Genomic DNA, 21,257 nt, shown 5'->3' with positions numbered 1-21,257 from the left:
TTAGGCCACATGTGAAATATTGTGTTCAATTCTGATCTCCCTGTGAGAGGAAAGATGTTGTTAAACTTGAAAGGGTGCAGAAACCATTTAGAACGATGTTGCTGGGTTGGAGGGTTTCAGCTATAAGGAGAGGCTGAATAGGCTGGGGCTATTTTTGCTGGGAGTATCTGAGGCTGAACCTTATAGAGGTTTATAAAATCATGAGGGACATCAATAGGATAAATAGCAAAGCTCTACTTCCCTGGGGTAGGAGAGTCCAAAACTAGAGGGCATAGGTTTAAGGTGAGAGGAGAAGAATATAAAAATGACCTACTGGACAACTTTTTCATGCAGAGGGTGGTGCGTGTATGAAATGAACTACCAGAAGAAGTGGTGGAGGTGGGTACAATTACAACATTTAAAAGGCACCTGGATTGGTACATGAATAGGAAGCGTTTAGAGGGATATGGGCCAAATGCTGGCAAATGGGACTAGATTAATTTCGGATATCTGGTCAACTTAAATGAGTTGGTCCGAAGGGTCTGTTTCCGTACTGTAATATGAATCTAAATGGTCGGAGACTGTAGATACTGTGATGGCTATGGGCCCTGACAACATTTCGGAAATTGTGCTGAAACTGTCTGCTCCATAGTTTGCCGTAACCCGAGACAAGCTGTTCCAGTACAGCTGCAACACTGGCATCTATTCAAAACATGGAAAATTTCCCAGGTACAGCCTGTACACAAAAAGAAGGACAAGTCCAACACAGCCAATTACCACCCTCATCGGTCTATTGTCAATCATCAGTAAAGTGATAGAAGGTGTCATCAGTAGTACTATCAAGCAACATCCACTCAATAATAACTTGCTCAGTGACACCCAGTTTGGGTTCTGCCAGAGCCACTGAGCTCCTGACCTCATAACAGCCTTGGTTTAAACATGATCAAAAGAGTTGAATTCCAGAGGTGAGATGAGAGTGACAGCCCTTGACATAAAGGTGGCATTTGACTCAGTGTGGTATCAAGGACCCCAAGTAAGTTTGGTATCAATGAGAATCGGGGTAAACTCTCCACTGGTTGGAATCATACCTGACACACAGAAAGACGGTCGTGATTGTTGGAGGTCAGTCATCTCAGCTCCAGGACATCTGTGCAGATGTTCTTCAGGATAGTGTCCTAGGCCCAACCATCTTCAGCTGTTTCATCAATGACCTTCCCTCCATCATAAGGTCAGAAGTGGGGATATTTGCCAATGATTCACAATGTTCAGCATTGTTCGTGACTCCTCAGATACTGAAGCAGCTCATGTCCAAATACAAAAAGACCTGCACTATGTCTAAGCGAAGAGAGAATCTGCTCATCGCCTTTGAGATTCAGTGGCATAACCATCATTGAATCTCTCACTAGTGGTACCTCAGGGGGCACCATTGACATGAAACTGAGCTAGACTAGACATTTAAAAACACTGGCTACAACAGCAGGTCAGAGGCTAGGAATATCATGGTGAATAACTCACCTCCCGACTCCCCAGAGCCTGTCCATCATCTACAAGTCACAAGTCAGGAGGGTGATGGAACTTGTCATCAGCAGTGCTATCAAGCAACACCTCAGCAATAACCTGCTCAGTCATTATCATCATTGGCGGTCCCTTGCAGATGAGGATGACTCTCTTCCACTCTCAGAATGAATCCATAGGTGGCTGTACAGATCGATGTGGCTACTGCAGGCTCTGTTACACATGGGGCAGGTGGTAGTCATTAGAAAGGGTGTAGGGTATTGGTGTTGTAGCACACTCCTTTTGCTGTTTTCACCCAGCTTCCATTTTTTCCCGATGGTAGGTCTCGAGGAGCTCAACGACTTCCCAAATGCTCCTCCTCCACTTTGGATGGTCTTGGGCCAGTGATTCCCAGGTGCCTGTGGGAATGCTACACTTCACCAGTGAGGCCTTGAGGGTGTCACTGAAGTGCTTTCTCTGTCTCCACTCGGGGCTTGCCTGCTGTTTTGGAGCTGGGAGTAGAGCACCTGCCTGGGGAGTCTCGCGCTGGTCATGCAGATGACATGCCCAGCCCATTGTGGTCAATCAAGGGTAGGTAGTGCCTTTATGCTGCGGATGTTGGCCTGGTCGGGGATGCTGGTGTTGGTGCGTCTTTCTTCCCAATGGATTTGCAGGATCTTGCGCAGGCAGCGTTGGTGGTACTGCTCCAGCGCCTTGAGGTATCTGCTGCAGACAGTCCACATCTCAGAGCCATATAGGAGGGTGGGAATGACCACAGCTCTGTAAACCATGATCTCAGTGTCGGATCTGATGTTGTTGTCTTCGAACAACCTCTCCCTCAGGTGGCTGAAGGTAGTGGTCAACATTCTCCCCTTGGACCTTGATGATCAGGGTTTATTCCACAATGCCAGGCCACGTTGGTGGAGGATCCTCATCTTGCAGATGTTCAGGGTGAGACCCATGCTCTCATATGCCTCTGTAAGGGTCCTGACAATGGTCTGGAGTACATCCTCTGACATGGCACATACACAAGCATCATCTGCATACTGCAGCTCATTGACAATGGTTGGATGACTTTGACTTTGGCGTGAAGGTAGCAGAGGTTGAATAATCTCCCACAGATTCTGTAAATTAGCTCCACTGCAGTTGGCAGTGCCAGTGGTGAGGTGTTGAACCACCTCCTCGAACCACTGCAGTCTACATGCCGTAGATAGAGCCCATTATGCCATTAGGGAGGGAGTCACTTCACTTCACATCACAAGTTGCTCAGTAATGCCCCATTTGATCCACCAATGGTTGCCATTTGCCTGGATGGGTGCAGCTCCAACAACACTCAAGAAGCTTTGAGACCATCCAGGACAAAGCAGCCCACTTGATTGGCACCACATCCACAAGCATCCACTCCGTCCATCATCGGGGACGGAAAGGGAACAGGCAGACAGTGCAGGGATCCCCTGTGGCCGTTCCCCTCAAAAACAAGTATACCGTTTTGGATACTGTTGGGGGGGACGACTTACCAGGGGTAAGCCATGGGGTACAGGTCTCTGGCACAGAGTCTGTCCCTGTTGCTCAGAAGGGAAGGGGGGAGAGGAGGAGAGCATTAGTCATTGGGGACTCCATAGTTAGGGGGACAGATAGGAGATTCTGTGGGAACGAGAGAGACTCGCGGTTGGTGTGTTGCCTCCCAGGTGCCAGGGTCCGTGATGTCTCGGATTGTGTTTTTGGCATCCTTAAGGGGGAGGGGGAGCAGCCCCAAGTCGTGATCCACATAGGCACCAACGACATAGGTAAGAAAAGGGATGGGGATGTAAGGCAGAAATTCAAGGAGCTAGGGTGGAAGCTTAGAGCTAGAACAAACAGAGTTGTTATCTCTGGTTTGTTACCCGTGCCACGTGCTAGCGAGGCGAGGAATAGGGAGAGAGAGAAGTTGAACACATGGCTACAGGGATGGTGCAGGAGGGAGGGATTCAGATACCTGGATAATTGGGGCTCATTCTGGGGTAGGTGGGACCTCTACAAACAGGATGGTCTACACCTGAACCAGAGGGGTACCAATATCCTGGGGGGGAAATTTGCTAGTGCTCTTTGGGAGGGTTTAAACTAATTCAACACGGGGGTGGGAACCTGAATTGTAGCTCCAGTGTACAGGAGGATGAGAGTAGTGAGGTCATGAATAAGGTTTCAAGGTTGCAGGAGTGTACCGGCAGGCAGGAAGGTGGTTTGAAGTGTGTCTACTTCAATGCCAGGAGCATCCGGAATAAGGTGGGTGAACTTGCAGCATGGGTTGGGACCTGGGACTTCGATGTTGTGGCCATTTCGGAGACATGGATGGAGCAGGGACAGGAATGGTTGTTGCAGGTTCCGGGGTTTAGATGTTTCAGTAAGATCAGGGAAGGTGGTAAAAGAGGGGGAGGTGTGGCATTGTTAGTCAAGGACAGTATTACGGTGGCAGAAAGGACGTTTGATGAGGACTCGACTACTGAGGTAGTATGGGCTGAGGTTAGAAACAGGAAAGGAGAGGTCACCCTGTTGGGAGTTTTCTATAGGCCTCCGAAAAGTTCCAGAGATGTAGAGGAAAGGATTGCAAAGATGATTCTGGATAGGAGCGAAAGTAACAGGGTAGTTGTTTTGGGGACTTTAACTTTCCAAGTATTGACTGGAAACGCTATAGTTCGAGTACTTTAGATGGGTCAGTTTTTGTCCAATGTGTGCAGGAGGGTTTCCTGACACAGTATGTAGATAGGCCAACAAGAGGCGAGGCCACATTGGATTTGGCACTGGGTAATGAACCAGGCCAGGTGTTAGATTTGGAGGTAGGAGAGCACTTTGGTGATAGTGACCACAATTCAGTTACGTTTACTTCAGCGATGGAAAGGGATCTGTATATACCGCAGGGTAAGAGTTATAGCTGGGGGAAAGGCAATTATGAGGCGATTAGCCAAGATTTAGGATGCATAGGTTGGAGAAGGAAACTGCAGGGGCTGGGCACAATTGAAATGTGGAGCTTGTTCAAGGAACAGCTACTGCGTGTCCTTGACAAGTATGTACCTGTCAGGCAGGGAGGAAGTGGTCGAGCGAGGGAACCGTGGTTTACTAAAGAAGTTGAATCTCTTGTCAAGAGGAAGAAGGAGGCTTATGTAGAGATGAGGCGTGAAGACTCAGTTAGGGCGCTTGAGAGTTACAAGTTAGCCAGGAAGGACCTAAAGAGAGAGCTAAGAAGAGCCAGGAGGGGACATGAGAAGTCTTTAGCAGGTAGGATCAAGGAAAACCCTAAAGATTTCTATAGGTATGTCAGGAATAAAAGAATGACTAGAGTAAGATTAGGGCCGGTCAAGGACAGTAGTGGGAAGTTGTGCGTGGAGCCCGAAGAGATAGGAGAGGCGCTAAATGAATATTTTTTGTCAGTATTCACACAGGAAAAAGACAATGCTGTCGAGAAGAATACTGAGATACAGTCTATTAGACTAGACGGGATTGAGGTTCATAAGGAGGAGGTGTTAGCAATTCTAGAAGGTGTGAAAATAGATAAGTCCCCTGGGCCTGATGGGATTTATCCTAGGATTCTCTGGGAAGCTAGAGAGGAGATTGGAGAGCCTTTGGCTTTGATCTTTATGTCGTCATTGTCTTCAGGAATAGTGCCAGAAGACTGGAGACTAGTAAATGTTGTCCCCTTGTTCAAGAAGGGGAGAAGAGACAACCCTGGTAATTATAGACCAGTGAGCCTTACTTCGGTTGTGGGTAAAGTGTTGGAAAGGATTATAAGAGATAGGATTTATAATCATCTAGAAAGGAATAATTTGATTAGGGGTAGTCAACACGGTTTTGTGAAGGGTAGGTCGTGCCTCACAAACCTTATTGAGTTCTTTGAGAAGGTGACCAAACAGGTGGATGAGGGTAAAGCGGTTGATGTGGTGTATTTGGATTTCAGTAAAGCGTTTGATAAGGTTCCCCACGGTAGGCTGTTGCAGAAAATACGGAGGCATGGGATTGAGGGTGATTTAGCGGTTTGGATCAGAAATTGGCTAACTGTAAGAAGACAGAGGGTGGTGGTTGATGGGAAATGTTCATCCTGGAGTTCAGTTACTAGTGGTGTACCGCAAGGATCTGTTTTGGGGCCACTGCTGTTTGTCATTTTTATCAATGACCTGGATGAGGGCGTAGAAGGATGGGTTAGTAAATTTGTGGATGACACCAAAGTCGGTGGAGTTGTGGATAGTGCGGAAGGATGTTGCAGGTTACAGAGGGACATAGATAAGCTGCAGAGCTGGGCTGAGAGGTGGCAAATGGAGTTTAATGCGGAAAAGTGTGAGGTGATTCACTTTGGAAGGAGTAACAGGAATACAGAGTACTGGGCTAATGGTAAGATTCTTGGTAGTGTGGATGAGCAGAGAGATCTCGGTGTCCATGTGCATAGATCACTGAAAGTTGCCACCCAGGTTGATAGGGTTGTTAAGAAGGCGTACGGTATGTTAGGTTTTATTGGTAGAGGGATTGAGTTTCGGAGCCATGAGGTCATGTTGCAGCTGTACAAAACTCTGGTGCGGCCGCACTTGGAGTATTGCGTACAGTTCTGGTCACCGCATTATAGGAAGGATGTGGAAGCGTTGGAAAGGGTGCAGAGGAGATTTACCAGGATGTTGCCTGGTATGGAGGGAAGGTCTTATGAGGAAAGGCTGAGGGACCTGAGGCTGTTTTCATTAGAGAGAAGAAGGTTAAGAGGTGACTTAATAGAGACATACAAGATGATCAGAGGATTAGATAGGGTGGACAGTGAGAGCCTTTTTCCTCGGATGGTGATGGCTAGCACGAGGGGACATAGCTTTAAATTGAGGGGTGATAGATATAGGACAGATGTCAGAGGTAGGTTCTTTACTCAGAGAGTAGTAAGGGCGTGGAATGCCCTGCCTGCAAAAGTAGTAGACTCGCCAACTTTAAGGGCATTTAAATGGTCATTGGATAAACATATAGATGATAATGGAATAGTTTAGGTTAGATGGGCTTCAGATTGGTTTCACAGATCGGCGCAACATCGAGGGCCGAAGGGCCTGTACTGCGCTGTAATGTTCTATGTTCTATGTTCTATCATCAATGTTCAGTAGCAGCAGTGTGTACTATCTACAAGATGCGCTGCAGAAATTCACCAATGTACCTGAGACAGCACCTCCCACATCATTACCACTACTATCTAGAAGGACAAGGGCTACAGATACATGGAAGCACCTCCACCTGCAAGTTTCCGTCAAGCCACTTGCCATCCTGACTTGGAACTATATCGCCGTCATTAGACCGAAGTTTTGAAACTCCCTTCCCATGGTACTATGGGCTCCAACTACAACATGTGGACTGCAGTGGTTCAAGAAGAAGGTTCAACACTACCTTCTCAGGGACATCTAAGAATGGGCAATAAAACCTGGCCCAGCTCGCAATGCCAACATCCCATGAGCAAATAAAAAAAGCTGAACAATTTTTGTATTGTACATTCCAGCCACCCTTATGGAGGCTTAAGTTTGTATAAAAGGAAAGTGTTGAAGAAGGAGTAGCTCGGAAGCAGTGCAAGAATTGCTTGAAAGTGCAGAACTGTACAACACTTCACTATCAAAAATATACATCAGTTTCTAGTACGGCAAAGGTGACCTTGTACAAGACCTATTAGTTAGAGATTGAGTAATTTCTTGGACACATTTTAATCACCTCTAAGCTGTGGAAAGCAATTTTGGCTTGTGATTTTATCTTTTTATCATTGTAATTTCCAGATGTTTAGGGAGTGTCTATGTTATAATGCACCATGATGTGGGTTAGGGTTGACAGATAAATGGGTCTTTTCATTACTCTTGTTTTTGATACCATTATTCGTGGACAGTAATTACAACTTAGGAAGGAGCTTCTATAAGAAGATGCCAAGACTGTGAAACAAATGATTGTGAGCAAAACAGTGGCGACAGAAGTTGGAAAATAGCTGAAGATGATTGATCCCAGGGCCCTGTCCTGATAGACTGGCCGGAGTCAGGTCCCATCTGCTCCAGAGTTTATAACAACAGCTCCAAACAAGTTGATTCGTAAATATATATGCTGAGGAACTGCAAAGATGACCTGGAACTAAGATAACTGACCTCCAACAGCTTCAGCCATCTTCCTTTGTGCCGGGTATAACTCCAGCCTTATCTTTTGCACTGATGTGCAAGGCTTCCCTATCATTGCGGATGGGGATATTTTTGGTTCCTCTTCTTCCTCCAGTGAGTTGTTTAATTGTGTAGAACATTCATGGCAGGATGTAGCAGGACTGCAGAGCTTAGATCTGATCCATTGATTGTGGGATTGCTTAGCCCCCTCTACCAATCAGCTTCTGCTGTTTGGCATACAACTAGTCTTTTGTTGTAGCGTCACCAGGTTGACACCTCATTTTCAGGTATGCCTGGTGCTGCTCCCTCCATTCTCCATTGGATTCTCCATTGAACCAGGGTTGATCCTCTGGCTTGATGGTAATGGTTGAGTGGGGGATATGCTGGGCCATGAGGTTGCAGATTATGTCAGAGTATAATTCTACTGTTGCTGATGGCCCACTGCACCTCATGGATGCCCAGTCTTGGATTGCTCGATCTTTTCAAAATCTACTCCATTTGGTGATCATGACACACAACACAATGGAGTAGATTTTAGTCCTCAGTGTAAAAGCAGGACTTCTCATAAAAACAGCTCAGTGGTCAGCTTTATTGATGCTATCATGGACAGATGCATCCTTGGCAGATCAACCAATGAAGCTGAGGTCAAGTAGACTTTTCCATTTTAGTTGGTTCCCTCACTGTCTACCATTAACCCAATCTGCCATCTATGTCATTCAGGACTTGAGCAGCTTGACCATTGGTGCTCCTGTGCCACTCCTGGTTGTGGACATTGAAGTCCCCCACCCAGTGTAAATTCTGTGTCCTTGCCACCCTCAGTGCTTCCTCCAAGTGGTGTTCAAAATGGGTGAATAATGAATTCATCAGCTGAAGGGGGTGGGGGCAGAACTTGGTAATTAACAGGTACTGTGGGTGGTCCTTGCTGATTTTTAATTTGATGCCATGAAATCTCATGGGGCCCCGAGTCAATGTTGATTCCATAGTAATTCTGTCCTGCCTGTATTCCGCTGTCTTGTTGTCTCTGTTTGTGGGACAGGACATACCCAGGGATAATGATGGTGTTGTCTGAGACACAGTGTATAATATGTGATTCTGAGAATATGACTGTGTCAGTCTGTTGCTTGAATTAGATGGTGTGATAGCTCCCAATTTTGACACAAACCCCCACCCTTCCCCCTTTCAGCTGTTACTAAGGAGCATTTTGCAGGGTCATCAGGGCCATCTTTGCTGGTGTCATTTCTGGTATCTGGGTTGATGCTGAGTTATCTGTCAGTTTCATTCCTTGTTAAACTATATAGTGGTGCACAATAGCTGAGGATTTTCCTGGGCCATTTCAAAGGGTGTTTATGAGTTGGCTGCAATGTGTCAGGAGTCACATGTAAACCAGACCAGTTAACAAATGGCAGATTCCTTCCCAGGTGGCCACAACTGAACCAGATGGGTTTTTACAACAATAGATTCATATTTCTTGCTGACATTCCAGATTTGTTTTATTCATTGAACTTCAATTTATGCAACTGTTGTGTTGGGGCTTGGGCCATGTCCCCAGAGCATTAGCCTGACTATCTGGGTTTTTCATCTGTCTTATGACATTACCACAGCATTTGCACCTTCTTGAAGACCATCTTGTCCTCATCATTCGGTGAATAATTGGGTACTCCACACTCAGTCGAATAAGCAAACAACTCAGAGTCCCAAATGGTATTTTAGATCCCAGGTGCCGTGAGGTGAAAAGGGTTAGCACTAGAGTCATATAGCCGTTTAAACTGAAAAAGGGTTGGTGAACCAATCAAGTACCCAAGTGAAGCCAGTGAAAGGGCACCACAACAGTGGTTATAGCTGTTCCCTGATTATTATGTCATCTATTTTCATAACGCTTAGAAGAAGTGAATTCTTAATTTATGTGGTAACTTTCACAACTTCAGGATCTTCCCAAAGCACTTTACTGCTGATTGAATACTTTGTAAAATGTGCATATTGTAATGAAGAATAAATTGCAGCCTATTTGTGCACAGCCAGGTTCCAGGAACAATAATCTGATAAATGATTACATATGCAATGCTTGTGACATTGGTTGAGTAATATATATCGGACAGGACAGTGGAAATCATGTCATAGGATCTTTTCCATGCAGCTGAGAGGGCAGACACAACCTGAATTTAACCTTCTAAAGACTGCTCACTAAATCCCTCAGCTCCCACCCCCACCTTCTGAACACACAGCTTAATCCTACCTATTAACATTCTCACTATGGACTTCAACCCTATCTAACCACTTTCTTGCAGCATTCTTCAGTTTCTCCCCAGAAACACATCAGGCTGAATTTCTAAGCTCCAATGGGGGACAACATGGAGACAGGTAGACTTGGAATTTTGCTCCACCAGCCAGAAACCTCCAGATTCCCAGTACCATCCCATCCTGAATGGAGATATTAAGGCCATTTGTCCACATGCCTCATGCAGCCGATAAGGCTGTTCAAAGACCAAGTATCAGAAGCCAACTGGAAATTACCAGTTAACCTCCAGGCACCAAGGGGATTCCAATAACGACCCCTCTGTCTTGAAGCTTGCTGCTTCTTTAATGCTGGAGGACTTCTTGGCCATTATACTTAATTGGACATCGGGTCTGCCTTCTGAATTAACTAATTTAGGGAAAATCACAGTTCAGCGAATGTTCCCATTGCAAGGCTGGTTTCTGACTAAATTTCATCTGAACATCAGGGTCCTGTAGCCTGGAGGCAAGCTTTTCCACATCGAATTATCTCGACACCACCCATATTGTTTCTGTCAAAGTCATTCCCTCAGAATCATTGCACAACTCCATTCTCCTTTCAATTAAAATATTCCCCTTAGCTTCCCTTCTCACCCCAGCTCTATCCTTCCTATTGTTTCACCTAGAATTCTCACTGCACTGGTGGATTTGTCTTGGCAAATTATGCCAGGGATTTGTCAATTTTTTCTCTCCGTGTACCAGACGTGCTGAGATCCCCTGCCACTCCAGCTAAGGTCAGTTAATTTAATACAGGTAGACTATCAAACCTAGATCCTTTTTACTGTATCTCAGTGTCACAGAGGGTGTCTTTTGGATGAGACATTAAAGCAAGATTATATATGATCTCAGGTTTTTGTAAAAGATAATACAGAAGTATTTAGGAAAAGAAGAACAGGTCGGTTATTTCCGATATTGTGGTAAATATAAACTTCTCAATTAATGGCCATTGAAATAGATTCTCTCATCATTATGTCATTGCTGTTGATGGGACCTTGCTGTGTACAATTGTTTGCCTCATTTCTTACAGTGCAACAGTTACTACATTCCAATATACCTAGTTCTGAAATATTTCTGGACACCTTGAAGTATAAATCCAAGTTGATTTTTGTTTAAGCCTTTATAATCTTTAAGATATTTCATCATGAAATCTCGTTCTCAAATGAAATCAGTCCAAACTGCTGAACACTTTCTCATAAACTTTTAAATGTTTATTCCTAAAAACATGTTTGTTGCTCCTTTTTGAACATCTCAGGAGCAGTCATATCTTAATCCAATGAGGTGCCTCAACTTGGCCTTTCTACTCCATTGAATCTGAATAGTACTTCAGATATTTACATGCTGCAAGTGTTCTATGTATTACATTTCATTGAGGGAGATTTTATGTCTTGGCCGATATGCTTTGTAAATTATGCCTGTATTCCACTGAGGTAGTCACAGTCCAGATGGTGCTTGTTTGCCCATTTGCAAACAAGAAAACAGACTCTTGCAAGTAGTATTGCATGCCAGGTCTGACTGTTTAGATTGGAGAATGCTGTATGACTGTCATTTTGCAGTAGCCCTTGGTACATGTGACTCAAGGGAAATCAGACAGGGCTCCAAATCCTGACTTCTGTGCAATGACCTCTACTCTGAATGTCAGGTAAGAACAAGATTGGGTGCCACATGAAGTCGCTTACGATGAAATAGCTGTTTGTTTTAAAAAATATGTTTTGTCTCTGGATGTGACTAACACTGGTAAGGCTGGCATTTATTACCCATCTCTAGATACACTTGAAAAAGTGATGGTGGGCCTTCTTGAATAGTATTAGTGTATGTAATGAAGATGCCCCACAAACACCTGGTGATAGGTTCCAAGATTTTGATCCAGCAACTGTGAAAGAGTAGAAATATATGCCCAAATCAAGATCATGAGGGTTCTGGAGGAGAACATGGAGATGGTGGTGTTTCCATTGCTATGATCCAAGCTGATGATACAACTGGACAAATCAGATCACACAGTGGAATCTGGGTTGATCTTTTTTTGTTGTTAGTTAGTTGACTTGGTGGTTAGTCAGCAAGACACATTCGCACAAGACTCTAGATTTTCTTTAATGACTGAACAGATATTTGTTTAAAATGAAATATGAACAAACCAAACTATCTAAATATAAGGACAGTTAACAAGATTCAAAACACATATCAAAACAAAGTTTCAAACAATTTCCTGACAATGTCCATTATAGAAACCCACATCCAGAGAAATTACACTCCTGATCTCAACTCTTCCAGTTTATATTTATCTGATTCCTTCAGTTCTTTCTCAATGGCGGTTCCTTTCAAATTTTCCAATATGAACTTTTCACAATCCTAAGAAACTAGACTCTCTAAATTCCAATAACCATCTCTCCTGGCTTGGAAATCTCACAAACTGTTTGTTTGCTGAGATGTCTTCTCCCCTAAACTGCTGTGATCTTTCTTTAAGGAGGAAAAAAAAAACTCTGTTTCTAAATTAAGTACAATACGAACTGATTTTTTAAAAATAACTTGTTCATCCTAGATTCTTCTGAACTGAAAATAAAGCTAATATTCTTACATGTTTACTCTACCTGTCATAAACCCAACAGTATAAACATTTTCCCATTAACATCACAGTCACTTGCTGACAAAATGCTGTATTTAGATTACTGTTCCAGAAGAACTCTCCAATTTTTTTAAAAAATAAGTAATCAACACCTACCTGCATTTATTTTGAAATCCAGATTTCAGAAGTTATGTTTATCTATAAATTATATACCCATCATCATGTCATGCTTTTGTTGCTTTTGTCCCCTGAAGTAGTACCGGTCACAATTTTGCAAGGTACTACTGTAGAAAGTTTGGGAAATTGTTTCAGTTTTTAGATGTTACACACATGGTGTACAATGACAGAGGAAGTGATTTTTTTATATTAAAGGATAAGGATTAATTTTCTCATTAATTAACCTTAAAATAATAATTTAGTAGCTGCACATGGTAAAGAATGTCACAAAGACTTCTCAATGAGGGTGCTGTACATGTTATTATTCAATGCTAGCTGTTCAGCTGTCAAACCAGCATAGTCACCAAACTATTTACCCTTTGCAAAATGAAACGGAGATCTTCTCCATATAAGAGAACTAGAGAAAGTTTGAACATTGTATGGAAAAGACTTACTGCCCAGTGTGAATGAAGCACACTGGTCAGGCCAGCCTTGTATACCTCAAAATGAAGCCCAGGGAAGTCCAGTATCATAGAATCCCTACAGGGTGGTAGTAGGCCATTTGGCCCATCAAGTTCACACAGCCCTTCTAAACAGCATCCCACCAAGACCCAACCCCTTTCCCTATCCATATAACACTGCATTTCCCATGCTAATCCACCTAGCCTGCACATCCTTGAACACAAAGAACAATTTAGCATAGGCGACCCACATAATCTGCACATTTTTTACTGTGGGAGGAGACCAGCGTGCCCAGAAGATATTCATGCAAACAGAGGGAGAATGTGCAAACTGCACACAGACACTTTGACATCTCAGTGGAACTTAAAAATTGCTAGAGGGACCTTCTGCCTCTTCTGAGGGAGGTATCTCACCATCAGAACCTTGGAGAGAATCTCACTATTTAGGTCTGATCTGGTGAGGAGGTCTTCCAAACAGAATGGCCTTTAAAGAGTCAGCTTGTTTAGTTCTCTTTCAAAGAAACAAAAATGCATTTTCCTATCCTTTCTAAAGAAATAGCTTCAACTTCAGATTGTCTTTCAAAGAACATTCTAACCAGAAGGAGCGTGTTTTACAAGTTTTGCTTTTTTTAAAAAAAAATTCCCGTGTCCTGAACTTAGGCTCAGGTGCAGTCGCTGAGTGGGAGGGGCAGGAAATGTAAGGTGGAAGGGTTGGAGAGGAGAGCTAACATACCTGTTGTGAAGTGAATAGCCTGTCCTAGCAGGTACCTGTGGAGCTAATGGGGAAGGGGGGACAGCTGGCATGCAGAAGCAGAGCAGGGCTGCCCTGGGTGGGGCTAGGAGCGAGGCCATTCCCAGTGGGTGGGTTTGATGTGGGGTGGGGCTGGGGAGGGTGGATGGGAGGTGGTGGGGGGGGGAGGCGGGCTCGGTTTGAGCGGAGGGGGCGGGCAGAGGCGTTAGTTTGGTTTGCAGCCCGGGAGTGAGTGAGCGAGCCGGAGCTCGGATTCAGCCGCTGACATGTGAGGAGCTCCCGGGGCCGGGGGAGGATGCCGCAGCTCTGGCTGCGGCCGGCGACATCAACGCCCTCCTCGGACTAGCGATGTTAGCGGAGCCGGGCGGCTGTCCCAGCTCAGCCCCGGCCGGGAGAGGCCAAGTGCAGTGAGCCACTGTCATCCCCTCAGCAACAACATCCCCGTCCCCAGCCCTCCCCAGACCCGGGCAGGATGTTGGAAGAGACACCCCCCGATCCCGGACCCGGCTCTGGGACAGGGACTGGGAGAACTACTGTCACCTATGTTTTTGTTTACAGCCCGAGCACCGTGAGCGCCGAGCCGAGCACAAGCCCAGCTGCTGTACACAGAGGACCTAAGCGCAAACTGTACAGTGCGGTTCCGGGACGGACCTTCATCGTGGTGAAGCCCTACCAGCCCCAGGGTGAGGGTGAGATCCTGCTGCACCGAGGGGAGCGAGTTAAAGGTCAGTGCGGACCCCCCTGTTCTAGTGCTGAGCCACCCAGCTCACCCAGTCCCTGTGTACCTCCCCATCGCCCACTCTCATTCTCTCTTCCCGACTGTGTCACTCTCTCAGTAGAACTCACTTTGTTCCCTGTGCATCATTTCATTTCCAAGGCACGATGTACTCCTGAACACTCTTAACTGTTTCCTCTCCGTGGTGCTGAAATGAATAAACCATCCCTGTTTGTGCCTTCTCCATGGTGCTGAAACACATCTTTCCATCCGCACTCATTCTCCCTTCCCGCCATCTGTCCCTTTTCGATGCTGCTGAACACTCGCAGTCATCCCTTCTGCATGCTGCTTATTGCTTTCTGAGACACTGCATGTTCGCCCCACTCCAAATGATCACTCAGTTGCACGAAGAACACAATTCTGGAATCAGATTCAATTCACTTTTAACTTGCCAGCTCCACTTCTTGGCCAATATGTATTTATTTATTTTCCATTTCTGCATCGTTGTTACATGCCACATGCAGAGGTTCGCTCTCATGGCAAAGGTAAATGTGCTGTTTTCTTCTCCTACAATGTTTTCTCTCCATCAACTCTCTACCCAATCCTTTAATTTCAAAGCAATTGGTACCAAGTTTCAAAATTCTAAGCCTGTTCTACCATGTTCCTTTCCTTGTGTGTGTGTGTGTGTGTGCATGTGTGTGTGTGCGTGTGTAACTTGTTCTCACAGCCAGGATGCCGCCACTTTGCGGTGATCATTCCTTCTGGTTGCAGCTATGGACTTGTCAGAGCCTAGCACTGCTTTCTAAACTATGACTCTAGCTGGAAAAGTCTAAGAGGTGGCTGCTCTTTTTACCCCAGCCTTCTGGTTGGAGAGTTTTTCTTAGCTAGTAATGTCAAGAAAGTGTCAGGAACAAAAATTGTTTAATTTTCTTTAATGTTGAAGCTGGCAATTTGTTTGTGCACGTTGTTTTATTCTTGTTCATTTATTGATGTAATTGACATTCTCTGTGCGTCAGGTTCTTGTTCCCTAACTCCTTCCAATGTTGTAGAAACATAGAGGGTCTCAGCCCACCTCTTGCAGTTATATAATATCAAAGTTCACTTCATTGCACCCTTGCAATTATCTGTTGTATCACAGAAGGTCTCATCAAATCCATTGATATCCAATTGTTATGATGGGATCAAGTTGGGAGAATATCAACTGACCACTCACTGTTTTGTCTTACATGAGAGGGTCTTGCATTAACATCTTCACAGATCTCACGGATGAGTGCCTTAGATTTGTTCATGGAGGGGTTCTCATGTTATGTAAATGTGAAGAATTGGCTGAGAAAATGCACTGTACAAATTCAGAGGAATACTCTCATGTGCATTAAAATATGAGATAATTGCAACTTTGAACTTAAAGTCCATCCAAGCTATAAAAAAGAAGCCATTCATTATGAACTACCCACAGCGGAGAGTCTATGATCCCTTAACATACTATACAATTGCTAGGAGCTTTCCGAGACACACTCAATCACCGCAGAACAGTAACTGGATTGCCTGAAACACTATCAACCCCCTAGAACTATAGATACCAACTGTGAACATGGAACTGTCCTAAGTATAACCATGATAAATAACCAAATTATTGCCATTTACATTTTTCTTTTTGTTTTCTATTGCCTTTCTTCTCCCAGCTCTTCAGTTCCTCCTACTTTACCAACCCCCCCACCCCCTGCCCAAACTCTCTTATCCACACTCACTTTAATTGTTTCACACTCACCTTCTGCCTTTACCACCATTGGATTTCTGATTTTTTGCAGCTCTATACTGGACTGTAATACTCTTTCTACTTCTCTGTTTATCCCATGCGTTCTGTTTCTTTCTTTGTATCTCTGTCAGTCTCTATCTCTCACTGTCTTGGCAATCTTCTCCTAACTAGCCTACCTGTTGAAGTCTAAACTGAGAGATTTGGTTGGAATCGATCATGAAGGGCATTATAGTTGATTTTACATCCTCATCTAACATGTAAACAGTATTCACTTTGCCAGCAGAGGAAAGTTATTTTCCCGTACCTAGTAATGTTGGTATTTGTCAAATGGCACCAGCCATAACACATTCCCAGTGTATGGCTGTTAAATTAGTGCAGATGTCCAGAGATTGGAAGCAGAATTGTGTAGGCTGGAATGTAATTATGTGGTTTATTTTTATACGTGGTTGCATGTGAATGAATGCCTGGAATCTAATCAAGGGTTGGGATAGTTATTTGCATGACAATGGATGTTTTAGAATGAGGATTCTAATCAAAAGATTGAGTAATTTATTTATGAAACAATGGATATCTAGGAATGAGCTGCAGCCTGAAATCTAATAGAGGGGTTACATTGGATTGTATATACAAAAACATATATACCTGGCAGTAAGATATGGGTGGAATTCAATTGAGGAGTTTTGATAGTTCATGTAAAGGATACCCTGGAATGACTGACTCAGAAGATCACCAATTGTTTTGCTACAAAGCCAGCGTCAACAGGAGATGGTGATTACACCATGGTAAATGTTTACAGGTGGTAGTGTACTGCAGATATAACCACAATTTGCATTTAATTGGTGTTTTAATCACAGAAACACCGGAGAAGCTGTATAGAGGGCCTGATATTTGGAGGAGATGTTAAAACTGATGTCCAATCTGAGCACTCAGGTGGTTATAAAAGACACCAGGGTTTTATTTGAAGTAGGAACTTCTTCCTGATCCCCTGACCAGTACTTATCCTTAAACCAATCCTAGTAGAGTAGATGACCTGGTTCGTGCTGTTTGTGGAGCTCTATTGTGTGTAAATTGGCATCCATGCTTCCCTACATTACGATAGTGAATGCATTTTAGAATGTATTCCGCTGTTTTTAAAATATAGAAGCATCTTGAGAACAGTTCTTTCTATAAGCTCTGTGAAATACAGGTTAAATCTGACTGCTTGCTTGGTATATTATGAAATAAGTTTCAGAATATTAATATAGTTTATATTGCAGTATAGTTTCTAATGCTATTGTATAGATAACTAGAACATCTGAAGGTTATAATACATAAAACTGTAGAGATTTCAGCACTGATGAAATGCAAAAAGATTGACTGCCTCAGCACTGACTGTGACCATACAAGACTGACTCTCAGATCCTAGCAACTGCACGGATATATGAGTAAATTCAAAGTTTCAGGTCATTCTTTGCCCTATTGACTCCTGGCACGCAGTTCATTGAAATTTCAAAGTTATCTTGTCACAGCAACAAAGCCCTGAAGATGTGGAGGCCATTTCCTACATTTTGTCTTTTGTGAATTCCATAATATTGTCTTCCATTGGGTGTTCAAAATTTGCACACAGAAAACCTCTCACCCTTGAGGCAATATAGAAGATGTTTTCAGGTTGCAAATAAAATTGGGAATAGTATTGACGTAAGTGGAATCCACCACCTGTAGTTATTCGTCCTAAGATCTACAGCCAAAAAGCAATTCACCATACTGAGGAATCATAGCCTGCCATGAAAATTTTGATCCTCATCCAATTTATGATGAATTTTAATTGTGTTAATTTCATTAGCAGCTTAGCATTTTGTGGGGGAATCTGACACTCAAAAATACACTCATACGTATATTTTATGAGATGCTGCTGGACTAACAATCCAAAGAAAGTAATTTTAAATCTCTACATTCTACATTAAAGTAAATTTTGAATCCAATTTTTGGAGACAATAATAAAACCAGGGAGTAGAGAGGTGCTATCAGTCGACATGACCATGAAGCTGCTGCATAGTTGTAAAATCACAACTGGTCCCCTTGATCTTTTTAGGGAAGGAATCTGACCATTCCTACCTATCAAAAGTTGTAGGTAACTCCATATCAGAGTGCTTGACTTATTATTGTCCTGTAAAAAGGCAAAGCAAGATATACATTTGTATCAAATCACTGTTGAGAATTAAAAGGATCACAAAAATTATATCGGCAGTTTGGAATTTGCAATAAATGTTGACCTTCCCGGTGATGTCAGATTGCCTGACAAGTAGATGCCTGCAGATTAATTATAGTTTGAAACATAAAATCATATATCTGGAAACCTCTCTACCCTCTTATTTAGCTGTAGCAGTTGACCAAGTAATTTGTCCTTATTACATTTTGCAGCATCGTAATTTGTAGGTAAGCACCAAAGTGAACTAGGAATAGGTCATGAGGGAAAAATCTCTGATCATTGTTGTGGTCTGACCCAGCAGGAAGCTTCTGTCAGCTTCCCTCTCTCTCTGCTGCGGAATATATGGGACCCAGCTAATCAGAGAAGCAGCTTGATGTGTTGCAGGTGTATCAGTAATTTCAAAGTGGGTGTCCCATGTTGTCTAACAGAAATGTGAGGTCTTCAAACTGATTTTATTGTTGTCTCCAAAAATTGGATTCAAGATTTACTTTAATGTAAGTTCGTATGAAATTATAAATTCAGAATAAATAGGATTAGAAGTAAGCCATTTCCCCCTTCCCCATTCCCCCTCCAGTCCTGATAACCCTGGACTCCCAGATAGAGTAAAACAGTCTCGAGGTCAGCTTTGAAAATATTCAATCACCCAGCCTCCACTGCTCTCTGGGAAAGGGATTCCTCAAATTAATGATCTTCTGAGGAAAGAAATTCCATTACCTTCCTAATTGCTTGTCATATCTGCATGCTACCGTTTTATGATTCATGTACAAGGATACCCATTTCCCTCTGTACTACAGCATTATTTAATAACCATCTATTTAAGTTACATTCTGTTTTTCTATTTTTCCTGTCAAAGAAGATAACCACAACTGTCCAACTGTAGTTCTCTCTCTTTGGGCTCTGTCCCCCACCTATCGTTTACTCCTTACCCCGCTACCCTACCTTCTGCATATAAACTGACATTTTCCTAGTTACCGTCAGTTCTGAGAGAGGGTCACTAGACTGGAAACATTAACTCTGATTTCTCTTCACAGGTGCTGCCAGGCCTGCTGTGTTTTTCCAGCAACTTCTCTTTTTGTCACACATTTTCCTGAATATATGTGCCCATGTATAAAGTTCTGAGCATGACTCTTACCTTCCTGCAGTTTATTCAAGTTACACACAGACTGCATGGAGTATGGAAAGCAGCTTTATTTCTTAAAGGACATTTGTGATCTAGTCGCATTTTTACAACAACCTTGACAGCTTCGTGAACTGATAGAACCTCTTTTTATCAGATTTATCATAAATTGTTTAATCTGAATTTAGGTTGTCAAACTGTTAGGGTAAATTTAAATTTACTGTCTTTGGATTAATTATCCAGACTGCAGAATTACTCATCCAGTGATATCATTACAATAACAGATCAGTTTTACTTCATCCTCACCAGTAGACCCCCCTAAAAATTAGAAGCAAAGAACCAGCAAAGCCAATGTCGGAGGTGGCTGGAGCTTGAGAAGAAGATAAATATCTGCTCACCATCTTCCTGTATCCAGAAACTCCTTACTTACCTTCTTCCCAGACTCCTGTCTTTCATCTACTTTCCTCCTCCTCATAGTTCCCTCAACTCTAACTACACACCATCATCTTTTATCATTGTGCACACCCCCCACCCCCAAACATACAAACACTCTACTACTCTCCAGGAAGTCATTTCAATGATGGGTACAAAGATACCTCGCCAACAATTGGGCTAAGACTACAGGATGATAAAATTCACCTCATACTCTCTTTTAACATTACTGACTCAGTTATTTAACACTTAATCACACAATTGTATTTTCCACCTACTGGCCCACTTAGTTTGTGTCCCTTACACAGACTGCAAAATCCTTAATCTTTTGTTGTTTAGCTATTCAGAGCAGTTGCAAGTCCATATCTGTCAGTTGTCCTGCTCAGTTTTAATTAACCTTTTGAAGCATCTCTGCCATAAGCATTGATTCATTTATACACTTATGAATGATTCATCTGTCCAAAGTATAATGCAGTTTAAGTGATTAGATTGAATGTCTCCAGCAACATTAGTGTTATGTTTATTTTAACCAGGGCGAATATCCTGGCATTACCTGGGAGTGGTATATTAGACTGTTACTTTGAAGGAGGTGTGGGGTACATCAGAGTGCTACAGTGAAGACTGTGGTATTTATCCAAGAGCATTGCTGAGGAAATTATGATATATCAGAGCGTTGGTGTGTCTAATTTATCACACTGAGGGCCATGAGATATATCAGGGTTACTTAAATTGTTAAACCTCAGTGTGACTGTAGGAATCTCCTCGGTGCAAAGTGCTTAGAATTCACCACCCGTGGCCTGATCTCAGCTGGTTCTTGCTGTTAATGATGGATGAAGTGGCTGCTTTCCAGACATCACTGACTTTAATGGAATTCCTTATATTTAGTTGGCTGCATAAATTTGTCCCATTTTAGAGTTGCATTCTCTGCAAATTTAGAATTAACCGCAGTATGCGTTCTTCAGTGAGAGATTCCCTTCCCTTCAAATTGCAGGATTAATGTAAAGCTCCTATATCAAGGCTCTTTGTGTGAACAGATAGAAATAGAAAACTTACAGCATAAAAGGGATACCATTCAGTCCACCAAGTATGTACCAGCTAAAAAAAAGCTAAGAAAGAGCTATTTAGCCTAATCTGACTTTGCAGCTCTTTCTCTGTAGGTTACGTCACTTAAAGTGTGTACACAGGTAAATTTTTAATAGCGTTGGGAGTTCAGCCTCAGCCACATTCTCAGGCATTAAGGTCAACACTCTCACCATCT

At 43.2% G+C, this 21,257-nt stretch overlaps 1 protein-coding gene across 1 annotated transcript in view; it reads left to right on the top strand.

Annotated features, from left to right (window-relative positions):
* Positions 1–21,257, top strand: part of shank3a (SH3 and multiple ankyrin repeat domains 3a) — an 886,564-nt gene that overhangs the window by 489,040 nt on the left and 376,267 nt on the right. The window contains exon 13 of the mRNA XM_048610479.1: positions 14,350–14,516. Coding sequence (XP_048466436.1) covers positions 14,350–14,516 — 167 coding nt within the window. The remainder of the gene's footprint in view (positions 1–14,349; positions 14,517–21,257) is intronic.

The sequence above is a fragment of the Rhincodon typus genome, chromosome 22 (genome assembly GCF_021869965.1).
Source record: "Rhincodon typus isolate 14 chromosome 22, sRhiTyp1.1, whole genome shotgun sequence".
Taxonomy (NCBI): domain Eukaryota; kingdom Metazoa; phylum Chordata; class Chondrichthyes; order Orectolobiformes; family Rhincodontidae; genus Rhincodon; species Rhincodon typus.
This window is presented reverse-complemented; position numbering and strand designations above follow the sequence as displayed.